The sequence below is a fragment of the Brachycentrus maculatus genome, unplaced genomic scaffold, assembly GCF_059751285.1.
Source record: "Brachycentrus maculatus isolate JH-2025_06_01 unplaced genomic scaffold, ASM5975128v1 h1tg000259l, whole genome shotgun sequence".
In the NCBI taxonomy this organism is placed as follows: domain Eukaryota; kingdom Metazoa; phylum Arthropoda; class Insecta; order Trichoptera; family Brachycentridae; genus Brachycentrus; species Brachycentrus maculatus.
This window is the reverse complement of record NW_028281010.1, coordinates 1314929-1327024: the sequence shown is the minus strand read 5'-3', so window position 1 is coordinate 1327024 and position 12096 is coordinate 1314929. Positions and strand designations below refer to the sequence as shown.

The window sequence follows — 12096 nt, the reverse complement described above, 5'->3', positions numbered from 1 at the left end:
TGGAAGTCTGGGCATTTACGGGGCTGACGACATATATATATTAAAAATTTAAATATTTTACTTTTTATTTTATCAATAAAATATACATAAAAACATTTCATATAAAAAAATAGATTTACATTTTAGGGTTTGTACATATTTTTGTATCGTACACATTGAAACGTAAATATTAAATTTCAAATTGTTATTTTCTTTGCCTACTGCATTATCAATATCACAAAATCAATGCACTATAAATGTTGATTCAATATTTTAATTCAAATTTACGTAAATTAGACAAGAGTAGAAAATAACATCATAAAAAAAGTTTTTACATGGAAACACTATTTGCCTGAAAGAATTTTCCCTATTAACCTACTCTCTACACACATCTCTTCTATACATACAAACGCGTGTACACTTCGTCAAACATACCTAAAGTACGCCTAGTAGGCGCTACCATCGCATTTTCGATACAAAACTGATTTTTACCACTCAAATATAAAAATATAATAATAAAAAATTGTAATAAAAAGTTTAAGCAGGTACCTACTTTTCTATTGTTCCCTAGTACATACTGACGCCATATTGTCTATGACAGACCTTATTGATTAATGGCCTCCCACTCCTCTCAGTGTCCTTGGCGCTCTTTGTGCAGGTAATTATTTGAATAATTTTACATTTATTGTAAATTTAGTAATACTTTTTTATGTTTGTCAATCAAGGAAGCTATTGATTTGTCATATGAATAAGCGCTCTTGTTAAAACTGATTGATTCCCCCTTGTTGATGACAAAAGTGTTAGCTGTCAAAATTTGAACAACAGGTTCTTCCGTTTTCAAAGGCGTGGATTTAGTAATTTGATAGGTAAGTCGTAAATGCGTGTATGAGATGAATTTTTTGTAGATTTAGATTATATTAGCCTAAAAACTTCTGTAATTTATTCGCCTTTACTCCGAACCTTGAGATAAAGTGATGTCCATATGGTAAATACAATATAAAATATTACTTTATTATAATAAATATTACAAATATCTACCGGTTTCGAAGCTAAACGCTTCTTTTTCAAGACTTATTAATACTAAAACACTATCTACTTTACAAAAATTTTTAAATTTACCGTTAGACAAAAGAGCTTCGGTAGATCTCAGGTGGCTTTATTTTTTGTGTTGATTAGCAGTTACAACCAAAAGGGATCAGGGATGTTGAGCGATTGGAAACGTATTTAATAACGGACTTTTAGAACAAAATGTTAAAAAATGATTGGATTTAAATTATTTTTAATTTCTAATATTTCTAAGTTTTCTAATTTAAGTCGTCTGTTGCATGCAAATCAGTTTTAAATAGAGTGTGAAAGCCTCCATAAGCTGTATGAAGTATTTTTAATTTATTATTATACTATTTTATTTTATTTTAGCAATTGTACGAGACGTCTTCGTCCGCACAAGACTGTAGTAAACTGCACAAGGGATGATCTCTCCTGCGGCCCAAGAGGGGCAAGCCCCGATGGTAGCGGTGTTGCAAGGACCACGTGATTCGGCGAAGTTCGAGACCGAAGTGTAGAACAATTTGGTGTCCAAAAAAACTCCAGTTCGCCACCAAAACCTGGTACTTGGTGTCAGCTCCGTAGTTCTTCGGATTTTACTCCTAAGAAACCGGTACTATACTAGATCCTTAATGCTAAATTGCTTGCTTACTTGTGTATATATATTTTTTAGAATATATATTGGTATCTGACTTTTTTAATGTATTGAAAAAATATTTTTACTTATTTTTTAACTCCTTACCTTTCAATAACTCTTTTCTTTTCAAAACGATATACAGTCGAACTCGTTTATTACGAGCACGGAAATAGCGATATCTCGGATATAACGAGGAAACTTTCGTTGATAATTTGGTTTATGATTTTCTCCATACATTTATTCACGGTTATAACGAGCAACTTCTCGGTTACATCGAGCAAAAATATAGTCTTTTTTTAAAAGTTGTAAACACATATTTATTTCGAAGAAAAACGTATTTTTTTCAATACAAAGTATTCCATCTATTTTCTGATTGTAAATTATAAAAATTAGCTTCCTACCATAGTTTATACTGTATTATATTTTGTTTATTTTAAATTAATGCATGTATAATGAAAAATAAAAGGTACAATTTTTCACACTGTGCAAGCCGTGACTGAATGGGTCGTAAGGGTAGCGAACTGATAGTAAGGCCCCGAAGAAATGTAAAAAACCAATGGACGTTTGTTCGAGTATGCTATTATCTTATTGAAAATTCAGCAACAAGCTCAAAAACAAACAAAAAAAATACAGATATTTAATATTTGATTACGTAAATTGTGATCTTTCTATTGTGCGACGCGGTTATAACTCGGTAATTAATTATTAGAAGGTCATCCGTCTTGCAATCTTGCACGCGTCGTACTAATAATAATTTAATTTGATTACAGATTTGGTCAAACGTGCAATAAAACCTAAATAATTCAGAGAACACAAATGACTCTCCACCTAACGGTCGCCCGGGAATGAAAACTTCGCGCCCAAAGAAATGAAATCTATGTATGTGCATTAAGTAACTCTACATCTCTATCAGTATATCTTGGGAAAAAACATTCTCCTGACAAGAGTGTGATTATAAATTTTAACACAATGGAATATACAACAGTGTACGTGTTAACTCATATAATCGAGTCCCCGCAAATTCCAGAAGGGGAGTTGTTGGGCCTCTCTAATATGAGTTGTTCAGAGCAAGACAGTTTAAACACTCGTACTATTGAGACCCAAGTCCCAGAAGAAGGTTTATGGGGACAAGATAATATGAGTTGTTTAGAGCAAGAGAGTTTAAATACTCATATTATGAATACCCAAGAAGTCCCAGAAGGGGATTTGTTAGAACTAAATAATGTGAGTTATTTAGAGCAAGACAGTTTAAATACTCGTACTATTGAGACCCAAGTCCCAGAAGAAGGTTTATGGGGACAAGATAATATGAGTTGTTTACAGCAAGAGAGTTTAAATACTCATATTATAAATACCCAACAAGTACCAGAAGGGGATTTGTTAGAACTAAATAATGTGAGTTATTTAGACCAAGAAAGTTTAGCAACTCATACCATTGAGACCCAAGTCCACGAAGAAGGTTTGTGCGGATTAAATAATATGAGTAATTCGTATCAAGAGTATTCAAACACTTCCATTATCGAGACCCGACAAATCCCAGAAAGGGGTTTGTTGGGACTCGATGAAATGAATTATTCAAAGCAAGAGGAAAAAGCAATAAAAAAAGACGTGGCGACTCAAACTGGTGTTATAAAAACTTTGTTTTGTCCAGTGTGTGATTATAGTTGTGCAATGGAACGGACAATACAGAAACACTTGCTGACTCACACTCATGAAACACCGTTCTTTTGTACAGCGTGTGATTATAAATGTCCACGGAAGAAAGATTTACAAGAACATATGTTAATTCATATTGGGGATACATTATTCTCTTGTCCTTTGTGTGATTTTAAAACTTCACACCAAACCTCTCTAAAGTTACACATGTTCTCGCATACTAGTTACAAACCATTCTCTTGTTCATTGTGCCACTTTACATGTGTACGAAAAATAACTTTTAAATCACATATGTTAATTCATAAAGGAGACAAGCTTTTCCCTTGTTCAGAGTGTAATCATAAATCTACATCAAACAGTAATTTGAAGGTACACATGTTAAGTCACACTGGTGAGAAACCACATGCTTGTTCAGAATGTGGTCGTAAATATTTAGAGAAAGCTAAATTGAAAGTGCACATGTTAACCCATACTGGTGAAAAACCATTTTCATGTTCAGACTGTGATTATAAATGTTCAGAAAAACAAAGGCTAAGAAAACATATGGTAATTCATAGTGTCGATAAACCGTTCTCTTGTACACAATGTCATTACAAAAGTTCACGGAAGTTGAATTTAAAAAATCACATGTCTATCCATACTGAGGAGAAAGAATTTTCCTGTTCATGGTGTGATTTTAAGAGTTCTCGTAAAATGTCATTAAAGCTACACGAATACTCGCATACTGGTGGGAAACCATTCTCTTGTACAGAGTGTAATTATAAATGTTCACGGAAAAAACATTTGGAAACACACATGTCAACCCACACTGGGGATAAACCGTTCTCTTGTTCAAAGTGTGATCATAAATGCTCAGGCCAAGGGAACTTAAAAAGACATATGCGAACTCATACTGGGGAGAAGCCATTCTCTTGTGCACATTGTGACTATAAATCTTCCGAGAAAGCAAGATTAAAAAGACACATGTTAGTTCATAGCAGTGAGAAACCGTTCTCTTGTACAGCGTGTGATTACAAATGTTTAATTAAAACGGACTTACAAAGACACATATTCAGTCATACCGGAGAGAAGCCATTTTCTTGTTCGGAGTGTGATTATAAATGTACACGTAAAGATAATTTAAAGTTGCACTCGTACTCGCATACTGGTGAACAGCCATTCTCTTGTTCAAAATGCGATTATAAATGTTTACGGAAAACTCAATTGAAACAACATATGTACACCCATACTGAGGACAAGCCATTCTCTTGTTCAGAGTGTAACTATAAATGTCTAAATAAACTAACATTAAGGAGGCACAAGATAATTCATATTGGGGACAAGCCATTCTCTTGTTCAGTATGTGATCATAAATTTTCAGAAAGGGGAAATTTAAACAAACACATGGTTGTTCATACAGGAGAGAAGCAATTCTCTTGTTCAGACTGTGGTTATAAAAGTAATGAGAAATGTAATTTAAAGAGACACATGTTAACCCATTCTAGAGAAAAACCATTCTCTTGTGCACATTGTGATTACAAATGTTCACGGAAAGGGGATTTATCACAACATATGTTAATTCACAGTGGTAAGAAATCGTTTTATTGTGCAGGGTGTAAATATTCAAGTTTACGGAAGGCCGATTTAGGTAAACATGTGTTAACTCACACTATTCAAAGTGGTAAGAAGCGCCCTTAAAGTAGTATTTTACGAAAATTGACAAATTTTATTATTATTATTGTCAAACAATTTCTCTTGTCAATTATGCGGCTATAAAAATGCACGGAATACGGATATACAGAAGAACATGTCAACTAACACCGTTGAACCATGATCTGTCGCAAAGGGTGAATGTTCAATGAAACAATGTCGAGAGAATTGTATGTTTACCCATATTGAGAAAAAAACATCTTATTCAAAATGTGATTATGAATATTAAGAAAAAATCAAAGAAACACTTTGTTACCATGTTGATTTACACTCGTGATAAGCGATTAATGTTTAGAATGTGATAAAAGAATATGCAAAAATGCTTTAAGATGCAAAAATAACCCCATACTGATTGTTCAGAGTGTCATTGTTATTTTAATAATAATTTCTTCTACTCAAACATTGATTTTTATAACGTAGTCATACAGGAGAAAGTGCATTTTTTACAAAAATGTGGTCATTGACTATTACTAGCTTCATATTGCTCTGAAAAAAATCCCAAAGTATTTTTAACTTGGATATTGACTTGTTAAAAATGACTAAACTGCATAAGTTTATTTTCTTGCCAAGAAAAAGTGGCAAGAATATATTTAAATAAATAAATAAATATATATGTATATATATATATATATATATATATATATATATATATATATATATATACATATATATATATATATATACATACATATATACACACATGAAGTTAACGTAATAAATGTTCAACCTGTATTGTGAATGTAAATTTAAAATGAATAAATACATCTTGTCATACTGTACATTACTGTAGTAAGTGTGTCACTATATCCAATATAATGAACTCGACTTGTGATACCAATGTTCTTGTTATGGTGTTCATATATCGCTCACTCCTTTCAAGAACGTCATAAATCAAAATACTTGATTTTTCAGGAGAACGATTTTAAAGTTTTAAAATATAACACAATGTATTAAAAATAAATATCAAGCCACTTTTTGAACTTTTTACTGTACAACAGATCTTTTTAGGTAAAACCTGAAGGTTTTTTCTACATTTGAAAAATATTTAATTTATTTATAAAAATAATTAAACAATACATTTTCTTCAAAATGCAAAAACAACATTTTCTGCCCTGTAGCGGGTAAATATTAAGTTTAAAATATGCCTCTTTTTCTGGGATATAGTACATTTTCTGGGCATTCCGAAAACATGCACAACTGAAAATCGACGATTTTTTATTTATGACGTTCTTGAAAGGAGTGAGCGATATGTTGAAGAAATATTACGATCCAACAAATTTGAGTTTCCCAGTAAAATGTTGCTTTACTCCGTACTAATGAAACGTACTAACCATGTTATCATTTTGCGGCAAAACGTTGTATGATAGATGTTCGAATGGCGATGTAAGAATGAATGCAAGGCTGGCATTATACAGCAAACTAAAGGTGTATTGGGATGTTATGGGCAAGTAGAAGGAATGAGTGAAAAAATAATGGATGAAACAAATTTACGAGGTGAATCCGGTTGGAAATAAGAGTAGAGAGAGATGGGAAAACTTGGCATGATCAATGTCATAGACAAAAATAGATTTTGATTATGGATTAGTCATAGACATTTGTTTTTTATTTACACGGTCAAACAGTGTGATGCTGGTCACTCACGACGAGGAAAATAGTAGATTTTGTTACATTTTCTCTGGTTTTGTAACGTTCAAGTACGAATTTTGGAAAGACGAAAGATTTCACTGCCAACCTGGCGATGTGACGCGAAATCGAATACCTACAGCGCCATCATTAGTATATGATATTTGTATATAAGCTTCGTTCGAGTCTAAAATAGTTAGTCTGTGTGAGTCTGGCCGGGCGACCGTCATGAATTCATTGCACAAACTAATTTATATAATTCATTGTAAACGATAAATGACACGCCGGGTGATCTCGTGTTGAAAATAACTATTATGTATTGGAAATGTGAGTACTTCATTATTGGTAAGGCGTTTCCTCTTATTCCGCCGTTTGCTAAACAGCTGTCAAACAAATTACGCAAGAAATTTGTCTCGACTGCTGCTCAAATAAGCGCTAATTAGAAGAAATATGTATTCTATAACCTCCCGAATGACCCCATCAACAGCATTGCAGGTAATCAACTGTTTTTGTTGTTGTTTTTCATGCCTGAAAAACTGTGCAATCTTCTTTGTGTGAAATGTCATTCTGACAGTCCGTTGACAGCGAGTCTGTTTTTATTATCGTTTTTATGTTATATTTTAGGTAAAGTACGGACAACCGACTCTGAGCTGTCGGCAGAGCCACCTGGGAAATTTCGGAACATTGTCGGGATGGCAGAAGCCGAGTTTAAATATCCTTTAAAGAAAATACCCTGCGTGTCCAGCGCTCAAGAGGTGAACGATTAAATGTTATTTGAAGCCCACCTTTCATAAAGAGTTACACTAATCGCGCCATATCATCCGAGCATGGACTCGTAAGAAAGAAGCCAAACATAATTACAAGTACATTTATTGTCATATAATGTTGTTTATTGCAATATATGCATATAAAATAAGATTCAACAAACACAAAAGATGTCATTCAAAAATAACTACAGCACGTGGCGTATAGATTTTGAAATGGTTTTCCAGTTTTACTTATACAGTTACAAATGTCAATTTACTAGTGGGTGCAATGCTTGGCCATGTTTTGTTCACAAAGAAATAGGTATGGATGATAATTAATAAATAATATTGGATATATGATGTAAGAAGACCAGCCCGCCGAAGCTTGCAATCGCAATACCGGACTGGACTCTTGATGCTGACAAATTTTCAGCCCCCATCTGTGCTCCACGAGCAGTTTTATGATGAGGTTGGAACTCTTCATATCAGCCCCTCCGGGAAGCCTGCCACTGTATACCTTATAAGACCATCTCAGTGTATACCGGTGTCTGATATCCTCATAATCGGAGATCGCTCAATGGGTCGTAATGCTCGCAATTATTTTTCAAACATATAAACTAATTCTGTAACTTTGTTACCTTTTCAGACTCGTACAACTATTGGCAAATGACTTGTCGCGGCAGAAGGGTTCCATTTCCCCCATTGTGTTGGCGCTTTGGACAGTTTCATTTCCTAGCGCTGGATCAGAATATATAAACTACAGAGGACGATTCGGCATTGTTTTATTTGGATGTGTAGCCAGTAATTACTGTTTTAGTGTTTGCAGATATGTATAGACAGATAGATGATATAACCATGAAACGTGTGTTATTGCACAATTTTCTTGGGAGTTATTCATCGTGACTAATATATGTATACTCTCCCCCCTGAAAATAAACATATTATGCTCTTAAATATGTTTTTATTTTGTTCATTAATGACCGAGATCCTTGAAAAGTATCATCCTATCCCGCTCTCTGTGATCTTACAACATTGACCTTAATTTTTTACAGAAATGCAATCTAAAGTAACTAACTGACCATCACGCCGCTTCCGCAGGGATAGGCAGAGAGAATAGAACACCACACCACGCTACTCTTGTCTTTGTACACATTCTTCTTTACGCATCCCCTCACACATCCTCCTCCCAACCCTTATCCGCACCCCAAAGGTGCATAGGGCACTGCATTATATAGAAGCAGTGTTATCTTGATCGTTAAATACACGAAGGAAAGGTGATCAGCCTTTCGCTTCAGGTACCAGTCCAGGGTCATATTAAATATATATTTGACTGAAAAATCAATAATATTTATTGCGACCCTCTTGGGAATCAAACCCGGGACCTCCAGCATGGTAGCCTAGAGCGCTAACCGCTACACTATGGAGGCGGACCTCATACATACCCGCCGATTATTCGGATTCCTGAATTGACCACTTTCAATTATTTTAAATACTTGATCATGCCAAGTTTTGCCCGGTCATCCTCTGCTCATGTTCCCAACAAGATTCGCCTCATAAATTTCTTTTACAGTCCTTTCTTCGCTGGTTCGTTTAGATCTTTTATAACTAACTAACTAACCATCACGCCGCTTCAGGCAGGGAGAATAGAACGCCACACCACTCTGTCTTTGCAAACATTCTTCGCCTCTTCCACGTTCATGCATCTCCTCATACATACCCGCCGATTACTACGACTCCTAACCTGACCACTTTCAAGTATTTAGCATACCTGATCGTGCTATGTTTTTCTTGGTCTTTCTCGGCATAAATTTGTTTTACCGTTCTTTCCTCACTCATTCGTTCCACATGTCCAAACCATCTCAACGCACCTTTCTTAATTTTATTGATAATGGTTATCTCCGCTTTGCATTCCTTCCTTATTTCACTATTCGAACATCTATCATGCATCGTTTTGTCGCACATTCTTCTGAGAGATTGCATTTCGACTGCACTCAGTCTACTTTCATCCTTCTTTTGCCAACTCCATGTTTTACTTCCATACATTAGAGTTGGAACCAGGACTCCGTTGCGCACTGCCAGTTTAGCTTCCGCTGATAGGTTTTTATTTGCCATAACTGATATTATTAGAGGGTATTTCTTTTTCATCGACAATTTTAATGACTTCCTTTAATCTGACTCTATCGAATGCTTTAGTAAGGCCTGCAAAGCAGAGGTAAGCTGTCTTATTGAACTCTCTTGCTTTTTTAACTATTTGTCTAACAACAAATATGTTGATATTATTTATGTCCGAGTTCACTCGGTTTCTCACCGTCACATATTTAGCATATTCTTCTGGTGACGGTGAGCTTCTGTATTTCAGATGGTTTTTCTTCGGCGAGTTCCTTGACTTCATCAGTACACCATTTTATCAATAATGATTATCTCAGCCCTGCATTCTTTCCTTCTTTCACCATTCGAACATCTATCATACATATTTTTGCCTCACATACAAATAATGTAAATAAAAATAAAAATAATAGCACAACCTGGCTGAACGGTGGAATACGCGTGAATAGCCAATAAATAAAAAAAAGACATTCATAACAACAGCAATGGGGGCGCGAGATAGAGACAGGCATGAATTAGAAAGAGATAGAAAGGCATTCGCCGGAGCTAGCGATTGAGTTTGGCTTAGTCCCCAGAACCAAAGATCAAAGACGAATATCTATTTACTTATATTTCTTCTTTTTTTATGGCTGTTCACGCTTCTAGCCAATGCGAGTTATTTTTTATTTATATATTATTATTTTACACTTTTTACAATTTAAAAAAAGATAATTGTTTGAGTTTTTATTATTTACAAAAAAAAACTTCAATTTCATACTATTTCTGTGAGCCTAAGCGGCTCATTATTAGAAAGTGGTATCAAATTGTGGTAAAGTGGGTTCGAACCGAAAAACTTTGATTAAAAAATCCGAGACACTAACCACGGGACCACAACCCGATACGATTTGAATTCAAATGCAATTCGCCGCGCCGCACATAGGGGCAAGATGACTCGAAAACAACAAAAGCGCGGTCGTGCGGAACAGCTTTTGAAGATAGTTCTGAACGATGCAATCGCCGCAGAATTGAAAATCTAGGGAACTCCACTCTACTTTCACAACTAGGTTATGCAACGACAATGAATCTGAAAGCTTCTGGATAGCCAGTTGCATCCAAATTATTAGCAGAAATAAAAATTATTGCAAACAAGTTTGGGAGGTTAATAAGGTTGAGATGTTAGTGGAAAATGGAATGCTAATGCTGGAGAGGTCTGAAAGGAAGCCGTCATTAACTCTAGAACACTACCCTCAACTTTATAGGCATGAATACTACCGTGGGGTACCTGAGTACCCCGTAGATATTTATGAGTTAGAAATAAAACTTTAAATTTATCAATTAATTTCTTGTATTTACTCAAATGTACTATTACTTAGGCCTACAAATAAAACGAATTGAAATAATTTTTAAAATTTTTGTTTGCAAAGATTGCATATTTTTATTTGATGGGTGCACAAATATGACGACGACAAGAGGAGCACGCGGTCCTCGATTTCCTATCTTTTATATGCGGACAGAAGCAGCAGCGATCAGGTTTGGTATCTCGAGGGACTGGTTCAGCAATGTCCATTTCATTTTTTAAAATACCATGTATAGATTTCCTTATATCCCGGGGCAAACATGGCCATTGTAATTTTTCTTGCATATACGGTGTTATAAGAGATTTTGCCATTTCCTTAAAAAATAGACGTCTTTTCGGAATGAGTTTCTTGTCTGGACTTCTTGACATAGTATAAAAAATCCAGGAGTTTACTCCTACTGTATTTAAGAGGGTATAGAAAATACACAAAGGCTATCTTCTCGTTTTTTCTAGACGTAGAATACTTTTTACTCATCTGGTCAAAAACATCTACCCACATTTTATTTTATTATAAAATGCTATAATTTCTGGCAGTAGTACTTTATTTTCTTCATTGATACGATACCACGAATGTCATCTTCATCGCCACTATCAGCGTATTTGCAAGCAACAAGAGTGGAGTAGTGATTTTGAGAATTAACACCAGGCTCTTCTAAAAGCTAAAATCTTGAATGAGGTCATCCAGTTCATCATCTGAAGCACCTCTAGTATTCATCTCCTCATTATCCAAATCTTCTAAAAACACTGCTTTTTCACCATCAGTTCTAAGACGTCGATTTGATCTATGAGACAAATGACTAACAAAAACGTAGATTACTTGTCATGGAAAATAACAAACTTATAAACATATGTAAAAAGAATAATAAAAACACGATTTTAAGTGATAATAAAAACATAATATACCTAATAAAAGAGTTAAATATTTATTTCAAGAATAATATTTAATAAAACTTACCAATAAATAACAAAGTTCAGCCGCCTTCGAATTTGAAAAAACTTTGACAACTACTACCGTGGGGTTCTAGAGTACCCCGGAACACCCGCCCACACGTCTGTACCTGCGCGACACTTCGATGGACAGTTCGTCGCAGTAACTAATAATTAGAGATTAGCTTGAATGGCGCAAGTGTGGATACGATATTTTTTTAAATACTGGGTTTTTAAAATCCTGTGGGGTACTCCAGTACCCATGGTAGCGTTTAAGAGTTAAACGGGTGCCCAATGAAATAAGATCTAGGTCTCCAATTAATGCCCTGCAAGTGCAGGCCTCTGACGCCCCC

General features: G+C 34.8%; 1 protein-coding gene and 1 long non-coding RNA gene across 4 annotated transcripts; both read left to right on the top strand.

Moving 5' to 3' along the window:
- The first annotated feature begins 575 nt into the window (after window positions 1-575).
- LOC148305904 (uncharacterized) lies at window positions 576-5104 on the top strand. The gene is made up of 3 exons (XM_088265933.1): window positions 576-637; window positions 1396-1636; window positions 2431-5104. Exon 3 carries the CDS (start codon window positions 2630-2632, stop codon window positions 4991-4993), a length of 2364 nt encoding a protein of 787 aa, XP_088122059.1. The 5' UTR covers window positions 576-637; window positions 1396-1636; window positions 2431-2629; the 3' UTR covers window positions 4994-5104.
- A 1717-nt stretch (window positions 5105-6821) lies between these two features.
- Window positions 6822-8297, top strand: LOC148305903 (uncharacterized). Of its 3 annotated transcripts, none has more exons than XR_015838092.1 (3): window positions 6822-6955; window positions 7253-7383; window positions 8021-8291. It is a non-coding gene; the product is annotated as an uncharacterized LOC148305903 (long non-coding RNA). The 3 variants fall into 3 exon arrangements; XR_015838094.1 differs by lacking the exon at window positions 6822-6955 and adding an exon at window positions 6967-7123 and having other exon boundaries at window positions 7253-7696; window positions 8021-8297; XR_015838093.1 differs by lacking the exon at window positions 6822-6955 and adding an exon at window positions 6967-7123 and having other exon boundaries at window positions 8021-8246.
- Window positions 8298-12096: the final 3799 nt, after the last annotated feature.